The following is a 24,740-nucleotide window of genomic DNA, read 5'->3' on the forward strand; positions in this document are numbered from 1 at the left end:
TCAACCATTCAGGTGTCAAATCTATCCAACAAATACACAGACTGATAAATAAATTTGCATGACTATGTCTAGCAAAAAAATGGTAATAGCACATTTTTCTTGTGTAATCCAAGGTATATGAATAAAACACAAATTATGTTTAGCAGAACGCTGTATAAAAGTACTCAAAACATAAAAATAGATTGCAACAGTTCTCCATATTTAGAAGAAAACCCACTAACTTAAGAATAAAATTTCTGTGCAATCATAGTTAGAACTACTAAATATAATAAGACTACACGAGAAACACAAGCAAGGAGGACATTCATAATTAACAAAATATGCAACAGTCTCCCAAGGTAGGCTTTGCAAATATTTTCTACTTAAATATTATACCACACATGCGCACACTCACAAGGCTCTGATTTTCAATTCGATTTGCATAAAAATGTACAAAAAAGTTGCAGATCAAGCCCTACTTACATAATTGTAAACATTTGGGAGAATGAAAACAGCAGAAGACAGCAACAGATATATAAAAAATAGTATTTTTACCTGTGCAACATACGCGGAATCTGAAATAAGGGAGAAGCTGTCCATCTCCCCTCTGCTAATGTATGTTTGAAGGAGGATATTAATTTTTCCATAATTGTTTTCCACACCTCCTGGGGCAGGAAGTTCACAGAAATCATTCAGTAAGGTATCCAGCTCTTCTATTTCTTCTCCTCTTACCTAAAACACAATTATACAGTATGAAGAGGCTGCAGCAATTTGATAAAAATTTTTACACTGAAATCAAATTTTCCTTATAACATAGTTACCTTACTTTTAAATGAAGTCTCTAGTTTTAAGGAAAAAAAAAAAAGAATTAAAAAAGTAGCAAAGCCACGTCTTCTACAATGTAGCTAATAGACCATAATTGAAACTATCTTAATAGTGACACAATTACATTTTATTATTCATCACCATCTATTACGGTTGCCATTGACATACAAAAATTTGATATGCCACAAAAATTGAATCTTCTGACCCTACCATCCTTCATGTGATGAGATTTCATTTTTTATTTGACCAGAGTAAAACCTCTGCCCATCTGGATTAAGGCAATCTTGAATTAACATTAAATGTACTCATTATAGTTACATAGTTTGCATGTGGCATAATACATTTTTAACTCAAAACCGTGAAGTACTATGATTCATGATATTAAAATTTTCACTGTTAATAAGATTAAGTCTTAATATGAGTAAAGAAATTTTCATATCTATGGTTTGAATAATGCATAACATTACACATTCTAACTGATGACCCTTACATGGCAAAACCAGCATAAATCTACATATTCTTTGATTTACTGATGGTCTGTTAGTGTAAAACTTATTTAAAGAGGGTAAATGTTTGGTCCCTGCAGGGAACCAGCTGAAAGTAATTTTCATTTGGACCTGACTACCTGACATACAGAAAACCCTAAGACAACTGGGTTAAAAACCCAAACTATCCAGCCACTGGTCCTACAGGAAAGAAAAAGATGAAGGGAAAAACCATCATAGATGACTCCAGTGTCAGGGGAATATTATGTTCTGCTTACAACAGCATTTTTAATTTTTTTTTCTGCTCTTGCCTAGCACAGTACAGGTCAAATCCAGATCCATATTCCAGCTACTGGTGACTTCTCTATCTCAAAATACAGAATTTTGAAAGACATTATGGAGACGTGATTCACATTAACAGAAGTCACAGTTTGTATCACACAGAGGGGTAAATCCTGAGTTATTCTTGTGAAAATCAATTACTAGCTTTAACATTCAGAGCTGCACAGCAAACAAATCACAAAAAAATGGAAATGATGGTGCACTGATGCCATACCATACGAATCTGAGAAAGCAAACTAGGAAAACTATGCTTTAGTCAAGAAGCATCACTAACTTTATTACAAATATAGTAATACAATACACCATATTTTTCCATATGCTTTCCTTTTAAATATTCAATTACACTAAATTTAGACCTAGCAAAGCAATATCATTATCATAAAATATCCCTTCTATCTTGGAAAACGTTGCATGTATCACTGTGAAACCTCACTGCTTATTATCTGCTATAATAGGAGAGATTACAGCAAAATAGAATTTCTCCATTAGACAGAGAGATGGTAATACTCAGACAATGTGTGCAAATACGTAAATATGTAGATGGTGAGGGATTCACATTGCCAGTTTGCAGAGCCAGGTGAATGAGAGCCAACTCTGACCTGGAAGTTGTATAATTGTGGTAAAATGGCAATGAGCCCAAGCTAATAAACCCTGTGGAGGCTGGCTCGCACCTCTGTGAGGTGGATGCGTGGGCAAACAAGCTCACGCCGGCTTGCGATGTAATTGTCTTGTGTCCTACCCACACAAGAGGCAAAAAGGGAGGCCAGAATTGAACTGAGTATGATAGCACAGTAATCTTCCAGCCTGCACAACAAAAGCTGTTACGACAACTTTCTAGATTTCAAATTTGAAAATAATTCATCAGAATTTATTTTTCTGCTAATCTAATATTGTTCCCTGCATGAAGTATATTGCAGAGTTAACTTCAGTGAGCCCTGCCTCATTTCTGATAAAGCAAATTGTTCAGGGAGACATCTAATAATGGTTTAAACTTCAAACAGAAAAACTGTCTCATCCCTGAGTGGACCATGCCATTGGACACTTATCTTCACCTGTTTATAATTGAGAAACTGAAAAGCTCTTAAAAGCATTAAAATGTATTCTCAAAGATCCATAACTAGTTATTAAACGTGCGCTATAGTTCAAGCTGAACTACATATAAATTTGAGTGAGAGCATATATAGTTCTTGGCAATTATACCTACTTAGAAAACATTTCATAATGGTGCTTAATATTTAACAAAACTGTCTGTAGACACTATTTATGGGGTGAGTACTACAGAAGTGTCTAGTTCTAAGGCATATTCTTTGTACGAAAGGAAACAACTTTACCTTTATCTGTTCAAATTCTTCAGCTTTCGATACTATGGCAAGAATATCGCCTTCTGTTTTATGAGCATCGAACAATTCATTGAAAGTCTATTAAAAATAAAATTAATTGATTTAACACTGAAAAGAAAAATATACATTTATCACAAAAGAAAGAAACATTAACCAAGATTTTAAAAGGTATATAAGATTAAAATGTAAGTAAGTTATTGCAAGACCAGAGTGATGCAATTTAAACAGGAGCAATTTCCAGAATGACTTCTCAGCACTTTCAGGAAAAACAGCCCCTTTAAATGTGGGCATCCACACAAAAAAAAAAAAAAAAAAAAAAAAAAAAAAAAAAAAAATTTCGAGAGACGCAATCTATGGCCTTTTCAAAATAAGTCTTGGATATATCTGAGTGAATAAATATCAGACTAATCACACATAGTGACAGCAAACAAAAATTATTAATGCCGAGTCTCCAGCTTTTATTCAAGAAAAAGACTTATTTCCTACAGAAGAAAGGTTTTAAGATGAATGTGTACATCAAATCAAGATTCCGATACTACGAAGTTTTGTACAATGCATCTTCCTTAGAGGTTTACAATTACAGTGCCAAAAGTTGTTTAAGGTTGACAACCTGACAGGATTTTAATGCAGAAAAGCTTTCATGTTATCAGACTCTATACTTGAATGTGTTAACATGTACCAATGTTTGCACACACTGTTGATATCAAAATGTTTCCTATAGTTCACCTAAATGAAGGCAGAGACTATAGAAATTTCAAATCTCACTTCATACCAAGTCTAATTTTTCAGTATTGCTTTATACTTCATTTCTTTCTTCTTTCTCTCGATTTTCTTTCTCCTCTTTTCGGTATATATGATTTGAAAATATATTGAACAAATCAGCTACATATTCTGTAATATCTTACAACTATTTTAAGTCTAGGTTCAAAAAGAAGGAAAAACCCCCAGAAATAGAAAATCATATTTTACCTCTATAGTATTGTATTTAATATAGTAGTGGCTGGCAGTTCTGCCTAAATCTGTTGAAGAAAAAAAGCCAGTTCGTTCTTCAAAGCGAATCATGCGGGCTTTGTCCAGTTTTCTGCCAACTTCAATTACCAATTGTTCTCTGTGCTTTTCTAGCCCTGGATCCATCTAGACATAATACACATACATTTATTTGTACAAAATAAAAAAAGTGTTAAATGATTTTTTTTTTGAGATAACCCAGTCACACAAAGCCAGAAATCAAATAAAAAGAAAGGTACGGTTATTAAGTCAAGATTTTCCTGAGATCTCATTAATAACAGTTACATTGACATTATCTACCAAAAAAATGTCTGTACAGGACAAAATAATCAGAATATTTCTTTTACAATGCGTCAAGACCATCAATACAAAGTAGACTAGTATTACTTATGAAACGGTAGCATGATTATGAAATAAATTTATTAGAATAGGTTTTTGAAACAAGTTTTAATGATATTATATTCTTTGTGAAATTATCATTACTGTATCACTTCACAAAAACATGCCATTGTATGCTATCTTCTATATATGAAAATGTTTGAAGATATACCTTGCCTAGGTATCTGACATGAGGAGGGCTTTAACTGTATCCCAAATAGAATAAGCTTCAAATTGGATGGCTGAAATGTTTACTAGCAAAAAAACTCTAACATCCCCAAAATCTTTGGGTATGTCAGCTGGGATATTCTAATTATTGAGTTACAGATGTACCGTACAAACATTCACATTAAAAGCACACAAAGAACTTGCGGTGCCCAACACCACTTCTATTTATATCGAAGTTCAGGAACTTTGACATTTTGTCCAAGTAACCATGTATAATACATTATTATCTTGTTAGTACCTACAAGACTTAGCAAAACTCCCATCTAAGCGGGACTGCTGTATAATCATGTGTTTCCACATCATGCACCTAGGACACCCAGCCTGCCAGGGGTGGGTGGAAAAGGGATTCAGAGTCATCTTAACCTTCTCGTACATGCACACCTGAGATACGGCTCTAATTACACAAGCAATTATTAGTCACCAAATTTGAAAAGACTGAAGCTCTGTTCTAGTCCAGAGGCAGCATTCTTATTTGGGGGCTTGTACAGTTCAGATTTCCTACAAAGTCATACCAGCCCTCTTGGTAAACCTGCACCAGGGATATATGACCAAGAATGCAAAGAGGAGCAGGCTTGAAGAATTGCTGTGCCTTGTTTTGCTCTGGTTTTCCCTGGACCAGGATGAAGTTTCATCTTTGTGTTGAAGTGCTTCATCTCATGTTCAGTGAAGCTGCAGATGAATGCAGCCATCTCCACAAAGCAGCTGCAGGACTAGTTCCTAATATTCCCTGTCTTTGCCAGTTACTCTGAAGCTGTTTCTCCTTAGTTATGGCTTGCCTTAGTTTCAAGTCAAAAGCTAAGATGGCAAAGGTCTAGAGTACTTTTCTCAATAGTACGTCATGCATTGAGGTCAGATTTCAGAGCAGAGGGGGTCAAAAAAAAAGTTACCAGGATGCCAGATGTTTAATATTTCTTAAAACTAAAGAGAGGGGAAAAAAAAAAAAAAAATCACAACACTTGCCCACTCCTTTGGCAGTCCAAATTACCTGCCAATCTTTTACCTTACATATAAAAAAGCTAAAGCTGTAGCAGTAGACTAACATTTTTTACAAATACAAATGTTTTAACTTCAAAGGAAAGGTCACCAACTTGAAAAGGCTGTGAAACAATACTCCAGTCTAGAGAATCCATGGTTATCACCCTTCTTGTTGAACTTGCATAATTAGAAATACCACAGAGGAAAAGATCCAGCCTAGAACATCTTTAAGCCATACTCTTAGAAAACAAGCCTTGGCAATTCCACAGGAAGAAACTGAGCAAGTCTGGAGCATACATATGGAAATTTCAGAATGCATGATAAAGTACATTATTATTCACATTGCTTTCTCTAGTTAACTGAGAGAAGTGTTGGGGACAAGCTCCTCTAACTTTTACAGATGTTCTAAACACAAACATACGGCTTATGTGGGTAAAAAAACTTCGCTTAATTGTGGGAACACCAAAGAGTGGGACCAAAAAGAGAAGAAAACAGACAAAGGGGTTACTGTAAAAAAACCCAAAAAACAAAAAACCAGCCACTTTTTCTTTGGAACCCTAAAAGGAGGAGAAAATGCCTGTCATCCATACCACAGGTATGAGGTATGATAACTCATACGACACTCACAATTTGTTCCACTTTTTCCTTCCACTCTTTGTTTCTTCTTGCTGCTCATCATACATTTTGGCCATTTTCTCAAGTCATTAAAAGCCACTATTGGCACCTCTGCCAAACAACTTGAAAAGTCACAAATCAAAGCAGCGGGCCTGGAATAGCCTGCTCCTCAGAACAGCCCAGAAATGGGCTCGGTGGGGAACAGTAACATCCCAGAGGCAACATGTGGGGTGCAGAATGTGTGGGTGCATGGCAGGTGCCTGCTTGCCCTGGTCTCCCTGTGAAGTATTTGTGCCCTAAATTAATTACTGGATGTGGTGAGTGCCTGTGAAAAGCGCAAGGAGAAGGAGTTTATATCTTCTCAGCTCCACTGAACAGCAGGGAAGTCTGACCCATGATGGTTATTCAGATATAAGAATTCTGAATGGGTAACAGTGTCTGTCAGCCAAGATAGAGAGAGAAATTGGCACGCTGCAACATTACTAAGAAACAATTGGATACCTCTAACCAGAACAGAAAAAACAGAATGGCCTAAAGTGAGCAAATCTGTGGTTATGCCTGCATCTGGCACTATACCATCTGTATACTGTCTATAACACAGTAGCTTTGAAGTTTGAAACTGGTTCATCTAGAAAATAAGGAGACTGGCATTGGTTTTGCTCCTACATGAATGGATAACATTTCAAATTGATATAATTTGTTACTGCCTTAACACAAAAATAGGAAATTCTATTATTAGCATGTCGAATCAGAAGGGGTAGAAAGGAGATTAGGAGCAGGAAAAGACAAGTGCTGGCAATCTCCACTTTCTCAGCACCTGAATAGAAACACAAAAGCAACAGAAGGAGGAGCAACCCTTGCTCCTTTTTTAAAAAAAATATTAAAAAAAAATTCTGTTAGTGTTTTATGACTTTTTTTTACCAGTTATTACCACCACGGTTGCATCTCTTCAAATCTAAAATTTGTGAATAACGCTGGTCGAAAATTCCTGATTAAAAAAAAGGAATTTATAGGAACTGGACAACAATATTCCTCTCACTAGCAAAGCAATTTTTGCTTTTCATTTATCAATTACTCTGTGATTTGTGTTATATTAACATATGGTAATATGTTTTTTTTAATAGAAAACAGATTTGAGACAGCCAGGGGTTCAAAGGTGTCTGCAGAAACTTGCTTCAACAATAGCCTACCTACTTCCACTGCAGCTTCCAATATCAGACACAAAAGCCATAAAAAATTTATCTCCTGACTTATATCTCTACATGTTACGATGATCGAAACAACTGCTGCTCACAATACCACAACAAATTACGAAGTCACAAAACAGATTCAGGACATGTGAAATAAACTGCAGTTACCATACACTTGTGAGAGTTTCACCTGCATGAGGCTCAACTGCCCATGTCCAAACTATGTTAACACTAAATGCTTCTAAACAGCTGTACCAAAAAAAGTAACTATATTCAGATAATTGTAAATGATTAAACTTCCTCAAAAATTACAGATAATGAAAAAAACTTGAAAAAAACCTTGTGTAACTGTGCTCTGATTTTATCACTGCACAGAACACTTCTAAATAAACAACAACAACAAATTGAAACACACAAAGAAGTCTTATAACTGCTAAATAACAAGAGAGAAGAAAAATAACTGAATTTAAAATGTCATTTTATAATTTATAAGATGTCATGGGATGAAACATTCTAAAGTAAAAGCTGATGGCAGCAGGAGGGCAAGCAAGCAACTCAAGAATGCTTTATCATTTATTTCTAGCCTACAAAACCGAAACACTGACAACAGGCTAAGTTACAGTAACTATGATAAGAATGAATATTGCCCTTTGGAACATCACTTGGCCAGTTAAAATGTATTTTTATGTGAACAGAAGGGGCCTCTTAATTTAACGTTAAAAATACTATGCTACAGAAAATATCTTCCCTTTACCAAGCACTTTAAAAGAATTGCTGATGTCAGGTTAAGTAGAAATAGCAAATATTTATCTTCACATCAGGGAAGGATTAGAGACCCAGAACAGGTTACAGATTTTTTTTAAAATGCATTTTATACCTGATAAGCTTTGTGACTGATGCCATATACTAATGGATTTGCTCTCATCCGTACATAAAGATAAGTGTAACTTATCCACTTTACTGCTTCTTCCACATTAGTTACTGTTCCAAGAGCAATCTGGAAATAGGAAAAGAGACAAAATTAAACGTATATGCTACAGCTGAAGTTTTTGGCTGAACACATATGGAATTCAGAGCACTAGCACTAGATTAAAGAAAGTGTCAGTATGTTTCAAAATTAAATTCTTTTAAAATAATCATAGGACAATAACTTGAACCATTTACACATCTTCATCTTATGAACACCCAATAACATGGTATGTTCTGTGACATATTATTACATATACAGTGACCCATGTGATCTTTCCTACACCACTAATGATTTTTACAGTTAAAAGATGATACTGAGCAAGCTTGTTATGTAAAAAGAAGACAAACTAAACAACATAATTCTTTAGCAATTATGCTCAGGGTAATTTAAAGAACAGTACATTAAAAAAAATTAATCTACATTTAAAAGATTATTTTTTCACACCAATGTAAAAGCACTTTCTGGTTCAAGTCCTAAACGAAATGGTACGAACAATCTTTAGGATTTTCTTCATCACACTCTCACACTTGGCAATCTCCTTATCCACAGTTTTTACAAATAGCTTTCTCCTTCTGTAACTGCAAGTCAAACATACAGGTACCTGCTACATTTTTGTTATACCAAAACATAACAAAATTGAACAGGTAATATGTACAGATATATACTTATATTTATTTTTGAAGGCTAAATCAGGTATCCCACATCAGGGTTTTTTTTATTAAGTCACTTTTTTTTTGCTAACTCAATACTTTTATCACCAAATTATTTACCACACACACTTTTTCTCTATAACTTCCTTCAACTGTATTTTGTATTGGCTACATTCATGAGAAGTATTTTACTGCTTAATTCCAGCTAACCTGATTTTACCAGGAGAATTTCCAGCATGTCCCATGAACAAACATTTTTTGGTTGTTGCCAGTTGTTTAAAAGAAGCCAAAGTCCATCCTACCAAATTTTTCTGATCCATTACTAATTTTTTTAAGTTATTTTTGTTTTATTGGTGCTTGGATTTCATACAAGCATTCCACATGACCTGGCAAAACCTAAAAAAACCCCCTTGTACAACTGTAAGTGATTTCATATGCATGTCCAGATCTAAACATGTAGACCTTAATAATAATACAGATATTATTTTTGAAATAACATAAATATCTAGTAAAAAACAATAATGCAAGCCTAATTTGTCTTGAGTTAAAATAACTTAAGTCCAGCAAAACCTTGTTGATATCAATGAGTAATAGCATGGAGTACCCTCAAGCTGTTCTCACACATTTTTCAAGAGATATTTTGTTCTTTAACAGCATAAGGAGGTCAGGGGAAGCCCTGCTGTGTTGAGTTTTCAAAGTATATAGCTACATAATGCACTGAAGTAGCTACAAAAGCATTCAGTTCTTCATAGACTACTACAGAGAAAACATCTAATACAGCCCACGGATAATAATCACTCAGCTACCTAGGCTAATTTCAGCATTTGGTTTCTTTCCATGACTCAAAATCTTTCAGTACACAACCTGAGACAGCATAACAACATAGTCCAATAGTAATATTTCCCCCCAAACAACCACTTTCACAATCATGAAAATGTAACATTCCCATTACCGAGGACAGAGAATTCTGACAATTAAAAGAAAAAAACCCCACGAACAACTTTTTTTTTCTTTCCTTATTTGCTCAAATATCTGATTCTATTACTAACAAATCAATTATTTTCATAAGTTAAAAGTAAAACAGAGGGAAAAAAAAAGTAATTATGAAATACAGTTGGGTTTCAGATATGGTACTGAAACCTAATACTGCGCTTTCCTTCCTCCCTCAACTTTAATGGATATTCACCGAATAATACGCAGAGACAAGAAAAAAAAGGCAACTTCTAAATATTTGCTGCCATCTAGTGTTCTAGTAAAGTTCTTACGGATTGTTTGAAAATGAATACCTGTGTTAAGCCAATACGAATGGCAGAAGGTATCTTATTAATGCAAACAAATAAATTATTTACAAAGTTAGGAAAGAACCTCTCTTAATACCTAAGATATACAGTATTTACAAAATCAATAAATAGACAAAGTGATACTTTATTAGAGAAAAAAAGTTCTATATTTTCCAGCGTTTCCTCAACCATGTATTAGGTATTTACTTATAGACAGAATAATCAATGAGTAGAAATATTTACCAGATTGATATTGTATTGTCTGATTGCATCAATTGTCACAACACTTTTTTAAAAAAACCACCCAATTGTTCAAATACAAATAATTATGTTGTATTTACAAAATGAAAACTTGAGAACTATATTAATCCAATGTACCATATCATTTCAAGTGAAAAAAATTATCAGCATCACAAATTTTCAACTAACTGTTCAATGTCTGTCATCATTACTGAGTGACGTGCTTAGTAGGATGCATTTAAGTATGGTTTTTTTACAAATGCTATCCCACAGACTTTATCAAGTTGAGAAGTATTTCAGAGGAGGTGTTTTAGTTTTTCAAAAAAGTGTAGAGAGATATAAGTAGCATGGCTTTTGGGGGGTAATTTTCGAAAAATGAAGTTTTTCTCTCTGATATTTCTATACACATTAGAAAAGTGCATTAAAATGTTACTGATAATATATACTGTATGTATTATATAACATACCATATTTTTTACATAAGAATGTTTAATTGCTATTATGTTTGCCTAATTGAGCCAGATTACATACAGTAAAAATTTTTATATATGAATTGAATATTTGTTGTTAAGGTAAGAGAGCAAGGAATCTTTCTAACAACCTAATAAGCAATTTTCTGTTTGCTTTTGAATTAGCATTTCAACATCTGAAGTGATTATAGTCTTATTCCTGTATGGCTTTTGAAATAATTTCTCAATGCTACTAGAACTGGCCCAAGTGGGACAGAATCTCCTCCAGCCACACGTGACCAAAAGACTACTTATAAGAACACCTGAACTACATCAGAGTTGTCATTATGGGTTAACTCCAAATAATTTGTCTGCCACATGGACACAACAGTGGAAGGAGAGGGGAGAATGGATGAGGTTGCTGGTCTCATGCAGGTCTGGTCAGGCTTCAAGGCCCTGGGCAGCCAAGGAGAAAACCCCAGTTCCCCCAGCCTGTGCTTTGCCCCATACCCAGATCAACCAGCTCCTGAGTGACATTTTTTTTTCTCTGAAGGAATTCGAAGGGATTCTGTTTCTCTTCTGAGAACCACAATAGTTGCCCATTCTTTCAAGGCAAAAAATAGATTAAGAGGTTTGTCCTAGCTAAAGAAGTTACCACCTTTTCCATTGCTGGCTTCACAACAAAATCATAAGTAAATGGAAGGAAAGCCACAGCCCCTGGGGAAATTTTATCTCCTGTCCGGCACTGCAAATCCTCGCAGTTTCTAAACTCTTTGGGGAAGGGAGTCATCCCAGCAACAAGCTGGGATCCAGCTGTGGACATCAGGGAGGGCTCTATCAGGTGGAAACAATTAGGGAAGGAACGGTGACCTGCATTGTATGAGCTATTGATGATAGTTCCCAGATAAGTTAAAGTTTATAGTCTAATTAAATCACATCCCCTGCATCTTATAGTACTTCCTGTATTTCCAGAAAGTATAGCTGTAGGTATTTTCTGTTTGCCAGCTGGTCAACTGACCCAGGACTCACTCTTCTTGACTAAGTACCCTAACTGACTGTTTGTTTTATTACTTTTACATTTCATTATGCCCAGTGGCACAACTTCAGCAGAAAAGGAAAAGGGTATCTCCATGCCTGTGTTGATCAACACTGACCATTTACTCTTCTTCTGCTCATTTTAGAACAGAAAACCCCCAAAACAACCCAAAACTCGAAACAAATCGTCAAGAGAAAGTTCTCAGTGGATTGAGGTGCTGAAATACAAGTTCAACGTCTTAATTTTGGTGTCAACTCAGTGAAGTTGGATGTATTTCAGCTTTTCCTACTCTGTAGCTTACCTAAGAATAAATGCACTGGGACATCAAAGCCAGCGTGCTGTCTCTGAGATTAGATGACAGCAAATACTGAGGGGCTGAAAGTGGCAATGAAAAGAAAGCACCTTATCAACTTCATTCAAATTCTTAAACTATTGCATCTCACGGTCTTTAGTGAAAGGTATTACATTTGCGTTTGATATCTTTCAATGGATTTTTATTCAATTTTTGTACAGTCTTTGAACTACTCTATGTTTTAGATACAACTCCCTGCAGCAAAGAGTTCCATAGTCTAACCATTCAACTGGCATTCTTTTGTGTTTTCTGAACCTGCCACTGACTCATTTCAGCCAATATTTCCTGTTTTTTTTCTTCCCAGGAGAGATGTAATCTTTTGCCATGTCACTTCTTGCCTGAAGCATGGAGGTAAACTAGTGTTTTCCTTTTACAGAAGCTGATCTATTCCTTTGTCCACCTCTGAAAATTTTCTGCTTCTAGAAAATTAATTTTGACATGAGAATTAGAAATACCTTATTTTTTTGCATCATTACCCAAAATTTCTCCCCTGTGCCACATAAACCTAGGTACAAAATTCAAAGCTCTGTCTTCCACTCAGCGATTGTGTGGCTAGGATTACGTATTTTATTACCACAAATATCTGAGTCATTGCCTCATTCTTACCACCTACCTACTTCTGCCAAGAGACCTGGTCTTCATATTCTTGTGGAAACATGGCCTCTTCCTATATTTACAACTGCTGCCTTCATTCTACTAGTTCTTTCAGCTTCTGATCCATCTAAGAACAAATCAGCACTACTTCTGGCCTTTAACTGGTTTCTCTTTACAACTACAGCATAAGCATTTGGATTTCCTGAATGTTTGTAATAAAAACAGATTCTGCTCCTAAAATACATCATTTTGTTATGTATCAGTGCGGATTTCCTGGTGCTCACAACAGGCTCTGCTATGGCAAAGACTGCAGCAGTCATCAGCCTACTTTCTAGGTTTCTGTAACAAATCAGTCAATAAACATATATTCCATCACCATCTAGTGCTATTGTTACTGCCAAAGGGACAAGTGTCTATAAAAGATGACCGAAACTGAATGTGCTTCCTAAGCCTATCTACTGATCAATACCATGGCATATTTTTAAAATGTATTTTTTCCACAATGCTGCAGCCTATGGAATACTCATGTCCAGACAAGCAATTTCTAAAACGCCTGTATCCTTCTCAGAGGATTCCAATAACTTAGATCAAATCAGCTCAGAAGCTTAGATTGACTTCAATTATAAAGAAATGATGAAGTTGCTTTCCAAAAAAAACCCCAAACCAACACAATAGCTCCTTGTAACTGCTTATACTATTGATTTTCTTTAATCTGGCAGGCACTAATTTTTCCTGCATGTCATGACAGAAGAATAAGTAACATCACACCTATCAGATGACAAAAAAATGGTGGTTTCATGCTTTTGTTACTCTATTGCTTTTCAGCATTTTCCATTGCTATTCCTACTAACAACCATTTATCACAGTGATTAACAAAATTCTGACTGCATCTTCAGCTGCTGTAGCTGTACTGCAGTCACAGAATCTTCAGTAATTTAAAGCTGTGAGTACACTGTTCTTTTCAGATAAGACTACCATCACATAAAATCTGAAAAGGAATAACTTTGTCTAATCTAGTTTGTCTGTTTTCTGCACTTTTCCCCAAACCCCAAATCCTGAGGATTGAAAAGAAACTACTTAGCAGAAATACGTAATTCCCTGGACACAGAAATCCTTCTCTTTTTAGGTAAAAATCTAAATAAAGCTTCAAGAGGAAGACTGCTTTTATTTGCTGCAACTTGTTGTTTTTCTTTTGGACAATTTTTAGTGTTTCATGCTTAATGCAGACATAAGTATTATAAGCTCACACAGGCCTTTCTCCCTTGAATGTCTTGCTTTTTGATACTTTTTATTCCTCTTCATTAAGTATCCATTTGGACTCACTCAGCTGGTGCTAGAGAATGCTGTTTACCTTTCCAAGTCTTCAGTGATTTTTTTAACAGCTTTTAAGCTAGTAGAGTGCTTACTATTAAGTGCAGGGAAAATGAAATAAAAAGAATACTACAACATTTAAAAATTTCTGTTTGTATTTGATTTGTATGGCAAGGTTTTGGCAGTGGGCGGACTAAAGGGCTGGCTTCTGTAAGAAGCTGCTAGAAGCTTCACCCATGTCCAACAGAGCCAGTTCCAGTCGCCTCCAAGTCAGATCTGCTGCTGGCCAAGGCTGAGACCATTAGTGACAGTGGCAGCAACTCTGGGATAACTTAGTTAAGAAGGGGGGAAAAAAAACCCCTGTGTGACTGCAGCCAAAGAGGGGGATGAGAATAGGTAAGGGAAACAACTCTGCAGACACTAAGGTCAACGAAGAAGGATGGACAGGTGCTGGAGCAGAGATTCCCCCGCAGCCCGTGGTGCAGACCATGATGAAGCAGGCTGTCCCCCTGCAATCCATGGAGGTCCATGGTGGAACAGAGATCCACCTGCAGCCTGTAGCAGACCCCATGCTAGAATGGGCAGGTGGATGCCCAAAGGAAGCTGTGACCCCATAGAGAGCCTGTGTCAGAGCAGGCTCCTGGCAGGACCTGTGGCCCTGTGGAGAGGTGAGACCACACTGGAGCAGATTTGCTGGCAGAACTTGTGACCCCATGGGGAACCCACACTGGAGCAGTCTGTTCCTGAAGGACTGCACCCTCTGGGAAGGACCCACGCTGGAGCGGTTCATGAAGAACGGCAACCCGTGGGAAGGACTCACATTGGAAAAGTTTGTGCAAAACTGTCTCCCGTGGGAGGTTCCACATGCTGGAACAGGAGAAGAATGTGAGGAGTCCTCCCCCTAGGAGGAAGGAGCAGCAGAGACAACGTGTGATGAACTGACCGCAACTCCCATTCTCCGTCCCCCTGCGCTGCTGACGGGGAGCAAGTAGAGAAAATGGAGAGTAAAGTTAAGCCTGGGAAGAAGGGAAGGGTGGGAGGAAGGTGTTTTAGAGTTTAGTTTTTATTTCTCAATATCCTACTCTGATTTGACTGGTAATAAATTAATTTTTGTCAAGTCAAGTCTGTTTTTGACAGTAACTGCTGAGTGATCTCCTTGTCCTTACCTCGACCCACAAGCCAGGGTCAACCCACCACGCTGCTAAAATCACAAGCCTGGGAGAAATTAAAATGGTTTTCTATTCTAATGATCAACCAGGTTTGTTCCACCTTCAATTTTTTTTTGGTGTTAACTACACCAAAGTCAATGCTAGCAGCAGTTTGGTACCTTACTTTACTATCTAGTACAGTAACACACAGAAACAGATGAGCAGACACTTGCTACATTATAAATATTTTGTTAGGCCATTCTAAATACTTCCTATGAGATAAATAATACCTGGGACTTAAAACTAAAAATTTGAAATCTGTGCAGTGGAAAAGGAGGAAGGGTAGAAGAATCCTGAACTGTAACTACAACCAAATACCTCTTTTCTTTGGTACTGAAAACAGAATTACTTTTAGATTTTTATTTCCTCTGCACATGAAGTGCAACTAATGTAAATTCACTTCCTCCTCCAGAAAGCTAAACAAAATAAAAAAAAAAAAACAACAACCAACCAACAAAACCAAAAAACCCGAACCCAACCCCAAAACAACTAAGAAAATAAACAAAAAACACCACCAAAACCAAAAAGCCCCTTCCTTTGAGCTTATATATGAGTCACCTCTGCTTTCTGGCCTTGCTAGACAATTTGTGCATTTTGGAACTACAACTCAGGTCAAAGAAACAACACAGTGCCTATTAAAACATCTCTCTTTCTGCAGAATATTGCACATTGAAAATTAATACCTTACATCTCATACTTTCTTAACTCAGAGGAAAGAAATAGGACTGGACCTCTTGGTTCATCAAGTCAAATCTTTTCTTCTTCATATGCAACCACATCTTCCATACAAATACCATCACTTATTACAAAAGCTTCACCATAGAAAAAAATCAGTCTCTCCACTACTGCTAAAAGACAGACTGTTCCAGATCTTATATTTCAGGCAACTTTACTTATGAACAGGGTGACTAATGCGTATACTGTCTTTCGTCAAAATTATCATTTTTTTTTCCTTTTTCTTATTCACTTCTAGTTCTCACTAGTTATAGAGAGCTGTTGTACCTCCTTCGAAACTTTCTTTTGCTAAACTAACCAGCAAGATACTTTTAGGGTATGTCAGTGGAGCATTTTCCCCACAAAGGCTAGCTTTGCTGCTAGAGCTCTGTTGAAAAGAATACTTGAGATTCCTGCTATAATTCAGGTGGGCACATCCAGCACATCCACACACCTTCTAGACAGCAGCATTTGCAGCAACATTTGCAGCAACACAGACCAAGCCTGAAAAAACAGTAGCATATAGCTACTTCATACTACTTCAACCAGAGATCTTTCTCTGACCCAGTTCCCAACAGTTGCTTATTATTCCATTGTCTTTGTAATTCTTCACTGACCTGAACACCTTCTGTGAGACAGAATTTCTAATATTAAATTAAAACACATAGAAAATGATATCCTTTGCTGTGAAGGAAACACTATCCAACTCTTTTTTCCTTATCTACTCCATGCATCTCAAGAAAAATAAAAAAGCTTCTACAGTTTTATCTTAATGGTATTTTGACCCTCCACACTACTTCTAATACCTACTACCTTTTGTGAAAGGCCCCAAATAGTTTCACACGTGTAACAGTTTACTCCTCTTAAACATACAAACCTACAGACTACCAGCAATAATAGAATTTCCGTTTTTGGTATTTTAAGTGTGACAATATTGCATTTTTGTTTCAAATAATATTGATTGATAAAGTTTGCTAGTTTCTCTAAATCAATCAAAGTTTACCTCTGCATTTAGGTTGTCTGCAAGGCTTTCAAGAAACTGGCTTTCAATTGGATTCTGCTGAGTAAGAAGAGTCAGGTAATGACTGAGTTTATCATGAGTTGTAATAATGATGCCTTCTCCGAATTTGTCAAACTGAGGCCGTCCAGCTCGACCAAATATCTGCATGACATCTAAAATTCCAAGGTCAACAAAGGAGCCTCTTTTTGCAGCATATATTTGTGTTCCCTGGTTGAGGAAAAGTTAATAAAAATTAACATAAATACACATGAATATAATCCTGATGAGCTGAATACTGAAATTAGGCAAATATAGCATGATTTCAGAAGTGTACTTTAACTAATCCTTTCATAATCTTTGATATATTTAAATCTTTACTATACAAACTAGGCTCCCACTGGAGAGAGTCAGTTTAATGAGATATAAATAACATTTGAAGTCAATCAGACATTTCCCCTCCAGGCCCAAAACAGATCTTGCTATCTATGCTTCTTTACAGGTTTCTCTTAAGACAGATACGTATGTGCAGAGTAATGGAAGCTCTTACCTTAATAACAACAGCATGAGCAGGAAGATTGACACCCCAGGCGAGTGTAGCTGTACAAACTAGGACTTTGATATGTCCATTAGAAAACAAGTTCTCAACCAAACTTCTGTCTTGCCGTAGCATTCCTGCATGATGAATACTAAACCCATCTGGAAACAGCTCACGTAACTGCTTATTTCTGGATCTCTGTACCTAGAACGGACAAGCATAAAAATTAAAATTACTTCTAATTACGCTACAACAAGCAGTGTTTAAAAAAATACAGGAAAAAAGACCATTGAATATTATTAGGAGTTATATGGAATAAACTATTTCTATTAATGTCAAACTTCTCATCAACGCTAGTATGTCATGATTTTCTATAAATGAATTTGACTTCCGTTCTTACTTTCCAAAGAATCCACCTCATTGTTTAAAACAATGTTTTGTTATAAAAATATAGCTTAACTTAAACAGAGATCTGAATTTACTGATAATTAGTATGAACACTGAAATGGAGAACTCACACTTCGCTTTTCCTTAAATCGACTAATTCAGGCTATGCAGGCAGCTAGGACATGCTTAAGGCAGCAGATCACACACTATACTTTACATTAAGGAGAGGATACCCTTCCCCACTGCCAGCCATTGCATCAGCTGGGCAAGCGTGGATTAATAAATTAATAGTACAGAATTAAACCGTTCATCTGCCCCTCATTTTTACCTTCCCCATGTGTAGGAGGCTGGGATCTCAAATCTGCAAAACCTCGGGTGCTCCAGCCTCCCACTGTGTCCGAGGTCTGTAAGCACGTCTCCCTTATTTCTTGGTGCTAGCTTTATCATGCTTCACCTGAACTGAATATTGAGTCAAAATTAAGAAAATCTAATACACTTCCCTTCCAAACACTAAACTCTGAAACTCCAGTCACTTTGGAGTGTGTCTTCCAAAGCAACAGGGAAGGAAAAAAGAAACCCAGCCACTTCAAGAGGAAACCCAAACCACCAGAGGTCATGTCATTTTAGCCCAAGGGGAACAGTTGTCCTTCTGTTCACAAACAAGGCTTTGGGCTAAAGCTCAAGTATTCACAAAAAAGTACAGTTAAGATGACAGGAGGAAATGCCCAGTAACCCTGTGATAAACTGGAATAAAGGACCATCAAGCAAGCTTATAGGAGCTTAAATATAAGGTCAGAAAACATGGTACATACAATCTCTCTACTCTCACCCCTGGCTACCGGTTTCTCAGATCTTTGTGTTTCTATGTCCCTGATTTACCACAAACACCTCTGATTTTCCTCCCATCTCTTCCACATTCCTAACTGCTGCACTCACTACCTTCCAAAATTGATCACAGCTGAATATGACAGCAGGAGGGTTGTGGTAACTATGACTCTAATCTTTCCCTAAAACAGATTTCTTTATCTTTGTCAGCAGAGAATCTCTACTTTTCTAGAAAGTTAAGTATTTTTGGACTAGCATTGTGTTTTCAGCCCTGCATATGATAGTGAATTAATTCTAGATCAAATTATTATTATTAATCTTCACATTTACTAGTACCTGACACACAGGCACTGAAAGTTAGATAGGGAGTGGATAAAGCAAAGCAAAATATGGTTCACAGTACTGGCATACTGCCAAACATGAACAATAAGTCTCTGCAAACACAGAAATAAATAGGGAGATGGGAATGCAATTATAAAGGAGGACATGAAAAGAAAAATATTGTAGGAAAAACACATTTCTCAGCTTCACAATTATCCAGCTTCTCAAAATCTGATCTTTCTTGCTTTAGCAGTAAGTATTTACTATTAATTTAAAAGAAATCAAACTCTGCTTTTAACTACACATGATTTTTTGGCAAATTTAATTAACTGCTGTAGTGTTTAAAAATGAACAAATAAGAAACCGAGAAAGTGGCAGTGCAGTTCACGAAGCTTATTATTTATGAGCTGGTGCATGGAAACAAATATTTCATAAAGGACACAAATGCACCCGGGTTTGCATTTATAGTCTATCAACAACAAATCTCACAGAAAACAGGCATGTGGAAAACTCACTTCAGCTGCAAATCTGAGAATAATTGTGACAAACAAATTTGGATTGATCTTGATTACATTCAGAACGTGGCGTAAGCATTTAACAATGTAATCAGCTTTTGTCTTAAATAAAGTAAATCTTCCTATGTGATAAGACAACCATCAGAAATTTCACTTTTTTAGTAGAGTACTGGTGTCACACGACAATTTTACAGGTATTAAAATAACTACTTTTCAAAAAGGACAATTATTCAATATCAAAAATAACACTTTAAATATTATAATCTGTAGCTGAAAAAGCCAAATCTTCTTGTCAAATCTCCACAATTTAAAAATTACATACCTTTGTTTGTAACCTGATTGCTTATGTTGACTGGTGTGACTGAAAAACAGGGCAATTTACAAATGGGAAACTAAGAAGATTAAAATCTTGTACTATATATGGAAGGAAACCATATTTGTTTACAGTTTCAGGAAGTACAATTTCACCAGTTTAGAGAAAGGAACTTGTGACTATAGGAAAAAGGAGCAGGAAGGGGAAAAGTTTGTGACAGAAAACACATTAAGATATGGCAATACTAGTCTTACTATAATTCAAGTACATACAAGCTTAAGATCAACCATTTAAAAATACGTAGGTACACCTAAATGGATGCATATAGTTGCATTTAGAAAGAATATCCACATGCTTCTAAAATCTACCACAAATTCTAACACAATATCCTTGAAATATTTAAAATTCACAGGTTTTGTCTTTAATTTATTGAATCTATAAAGTGTTAGACTTCCAGGTTAAACAGTAATCAGTTTGGAGATACATTAAATAATTTTTTTTCCAACACAAAAGATGATGGACTTTTTAAAACGAAAAACTCACAGCCCACATTTCACACAGGAAAAAAAGAAATGCCAAGCTAATCAAATCACTATCTTCAATGGTTCCATTAACTGCAAAGAAATTGAATCAATTTTCCTTCCATAAATTTGGGGGCATTTAAAATTACAAAGGTACAAGGCAAGTTAGTTCAAGAACAATGAAGTAACTCAATTTTATAAAGTTACACTTGAGAAAATAAAAAAAAAAAAATTACGTATCTCAGTGATGGCTTGGAAGACTGCTCACATAGCGTATCATTTAATGGCAAGACATTTGCAAACAAACCTTCTAAGCTCTTGTGCCAATGAATTGCAAGGTTATTCTATTAAATCTGAATTTTAATGGTTGCAGAGACAACAAAACCAGCAACTACTAAATAAGACAAGTGAAACTAAAAGAAGTTATACACCTCCCATCCTATTCTATTACAGACTAAAAGGTTTTGCTTAAAATTTATATGAAACATTAGTAACTGCCTCAGGTGTATGGAGAAGTTGTTATTATGAGGTCTGGCTCTGGTCTCCTGATTAGAATTGATTTTCTTTCCCCTCCCTTATTGCTCAAGAGGGCTGTAGATTTATGAGCTTTGCTTACATGTGTGTGTGCATCTAAACCAGTACGTATTAAATAAATTCCTAGCTGAGCTTGCTGCCACCTATATTTCTCCTTTAAATACCTTGACTTTCATGCAGTTCTTGATTAAGACACATTAAAAATGTCACAATTTGACACAGAATAATGTCTTGCTTAATTTTAATAAGTGAGGCTTATCTAGCAGAAAAAAATATTTAATCAAGCTTTAGGGTATTTCAGCTAAAGACTTAAAAAAGGTAACACCCTTCCTTACCCTTTTCTTGCATCTAGTGTCACAAAGGTATCATCATTCATTAAGACTATAAGCTGCATGCTTTTTGCCTGAACTACCAATATTACGTGAATCAAAGAATCACATTTTTAATAGGCCTCTAGCTTTTTTTTTCTTATTTTCTCTAAAAAAAAACAGTGAAAAAGTAATAAAGCTTGATTATGACAATTAGCTGCCAATAAATTACTTCTTGATAAGTGAAACATTAATTTATGTATTTTCTTTGATCTCCAATTTCTACACTCATCTACAACAGACTAAGTAGATCACCACCACTTGGTAAGAAAATTTATTTTTTCTTTCTGTAAATTACTTATTTTTCTTTTCTTCTTCCTCATTTTGAAGATACTGTTTGCAACTTTGAATTTTGGTGGGTTTTTTTCCCACTAATAACACAGTTTTTGACGATCATGTATTTTCTTCCAGTAACAGAAAAGGAACAGGCTATTCAAGTATTTTTCTCATGATCACCTTACCACAGCAAAACTTCATGCTTGTGAGCGTAAGACTCAACCATTGTAATTTCCTTTCTGTGGAGTTCACAATAAGACAGCACTTGCTGTTTGTTCAGAATGCACCATCATATTTATTCACTGTTTTGAGTAATTCTGAGCAATTTATTCCCGTCCTTCATTCTCTGCACTGTCCTGACACCCTGTATGGTACTAGCTCTTAATTTTGAGGTCTCATTAGCTTCACTTGATGAGTGTCGGTGCTCAGGCATCACAGATATCACAGACACCTAAATCAAAGTAAGGTATCTTTTGCTGCAGCCTTCAATGAAGGGCACTTTAATTAGTACTACTATAGTGTGATTAACACAATTCAATTATTTCCAGAACAACTGTTTTTTAACTTTCCTGAAAACATCCAGAAGTGTAATACAGCCTAAACTGACCTTCTAAATTACTTTAAGTTCCAACTAGACAAAAATCCTCCTCTGCCTCATTCATATTAATCATACTGCGGAATCTGTCCTGCTGGCTCATTTAAAGAACGCTGATTGTCTCTCAAAATTTATGAGAACAAGGTAAGGTGGAAGAAGCCTCCACTCAGGCAGCTGAGAAAAGCAGCACGAAAAAAGGGAGGTTGAAGAGCCCATCGGTAAGCTTATTCCTGTTCCTTAAATACAAAATCTAACATGACTTCAGTATGTATGAGGACTGAGAGAAATGAAATGAAATGACCAAAGGATTGCACGATCATTCACCATTTCTGCTCTTCAGAATGTACTACATACATGTTGCACATTAATTAATCTATAGAAGTTAAATCTTTAACATAAGTTTTATTCCTTAATTCACAATGCTGTTTAAAAGGGGAGAAATCAAAACTTAGGTAGTGCTAATAAAACCCCGAGAACAGGTTTTTAAATATTAAGTCAAAATACAGTAATTTCTTGTTACAGAAAAAAACCATGAAACTCCTTAATATGCACAGTTAGAGCAAATACATGAATCCTAGAAAAAATACTAAGCCATGAAGACAAGTAGTAACACTATCTGACAGTTTATGAAATAAACTGAACATGAAGAAATACAGACTGGAGTCTAAAGGAAGAAGAAACGAATGCATTTGAGCTACAACTATTTCACCTGAGGACTCTCCTTTTATGAATCAGAACTTTTATTTGCATTATTCATAATAATAACTAAGCTATAAGCAGCTGTTTCTAGGACAAGGATGAAGTGGCATGTTACGTGGCAACAGTAAGATTAAATTATTATTTCATTACAGCAAATAATTAACTTTGAAAGAAACTTTCCCTGAAAGATTTAAAAGTTGATTATATTCTTCACCATGAGGGTGGTGAGGCTCTGGAACAGGCTGCCCAAAGAAGCTGTGGATGCCCCATCCCTGGAAGTGTCCAAGGCCAGGTTGGATGGGGCTCTGAGCAACCTGGTCTAGTGGAAGGTGTCCCTGCCCATGGCAGGCGGGTGGGAACTAGATGATATTTAAGGTCTCTTCCAACCCAAACCACTCTTTGATCCTACGATGATTTCTGTGATCAATATTTATTAAACAATTGGTCCTTATCTTGTGTTACCTTTCATATTCCTTGAGAAACAGCATGAAATGGAAAATGATTAGTATTTACTAAACACATAGTAACACACTAAATCACATATAAACAACTTGTCGTGAAGCTCTTCTGTAAAGTTATAAACAATTACTTTTAAAAAGATACCCAACATTTCAATACATCGGATTCAGGTAGTGCTTCTGTGCTGATATGCCCTCACAGTAGTTCCCTCGCTCTTTCCTGGGAACAGCAGCATCAGCCTCATTGACTATTCAGCCTGCAGCTGGTTCCTGTGAAGAACCCAAAGACTACCAAGAGCTCTCCTCAACCAAGATGACTTGCATGACCTAGCAGATCATTTCTGCATGGACGCAGGCTGGCTAATATGCTATTCTATTTAATGAGCATGCATGCTCATGATCTATATCTTCACTTTTAAAATGTGTGTAGCTATTAACTTTGCATAGTTATCCTTAAGTACTATCTCTGTCCAACACTTATTCTTTTTACTGGGTTATAATTAGTGGGTACCTGGCAAGACAGTATTTGAAGAAGGTAATTCTAGCAAACAAATGTGAATCAGTTTGAATTTCTCCTGGAAGAGTCAATAATCTAATTGTCTCCCTCTGGAGATTTAAGTTCACTATATTAAAGTTAGAATTGTTTAAACCTATGAGTTACTGATCTGATCAATTTACTGAAAGCACCTTAGTAAGTTTGTAAAGTGCTCTAAAAATACCTCCGAAGGAGAAAGAAAGGAGAGTAGTGTGACTGCTTTGCTTAAACATCTTCCTGTGTCATTGTAAAGATAACAGTTCTTCGAGTGCAATCATCAGGAGCACATAATTCAGGACTAATTTTCTGTATGATAGTATTATAAATGCTTTTCTTCTGAATCTTCCCTTTGTGTGTATGCAGGTTTCTATTGATTGTGGGTTCTCTCATGACAATTCGTAGTTTAGAAATATTTGTTCAGAATAGGAAGCTATTTGTCCATAGTCCTCAGTAGGCCACAGACTGTTTTTCCAATTGTTGCACTAAAAGCAATTCTCTTTACATGCATGCACTATTTTCTGCAGAACAGAGCTACCTTCAGAGAAAGTTTTAAAATATTTCAGGTCTATATAACAGTTTGTAAAACACATAGTTTTCTGTATGAAAAAGAGAAAGGAGAAGTTCAGACAATTAGGAACAATTGCCAAGCAGCCTATCGAAGTTAGGACTGTCTTTTGACAGTTGTATTT

General features: G+C 36.0%; 1 protein-coding gene across 2 annotated transcripts in view; it reads right to left on the reverse strand.

Moving 5' to 3' along the window:
- ASCC3 (activating signal cointegrator 1 complex subunit 3) overlaps window positions 1-24,740 on the reverse strand; it is a 267,227-nt gene that overhangs the window by 85,001 nt on the left and 157,486 nt on the right. For both annotated transcript variants that reach the window (XM_065631955.1, XM_065631954.1), the window contains exons 15-20: window positions 17,717-17,908; window positions 17,173-17,397; window positions 8,243-8,362; window positions 3,941-4,105; window positions 2,963-3,049; window positions 535-711 (exon numbers count right to left, since the gene is read on the reverse strand). In XM_065631955.1, the coding sequence (XP_065488027.1) occupies window positions 535-711; window positions 2,963-3,049; window positions 3,941-4,105; window positions 8,243-8,362; window positions 17,173-17,397; window positions 17,717-17,908 (966 nt within the window). The remainder of the gene's footprint in view (window positions 1-534; window positions 712-2,962; window positions 3,050-3,940; window positions 4,106-8,242; window positions 8,363-17,172; window positions 17,398-17,716; window positions 17,909-24,740) is intronic.

The sequence above is a fragment of the Caloenas nicobarica genome, chromosome 3, assembly GCF_036013445.1.
Source record: "Caloenas nicobarica isolate bCalNic1 chromosome 3, bCalNic1.hap1, whole genome shotgun sequence".
NCBI classification, from domain to species: domain Eukaryota; kingdom Metazoa; phylum Chordata; class Aves; order Columbiformes; family Columbidae; genus Caloenas; species Caloenas nicobarica.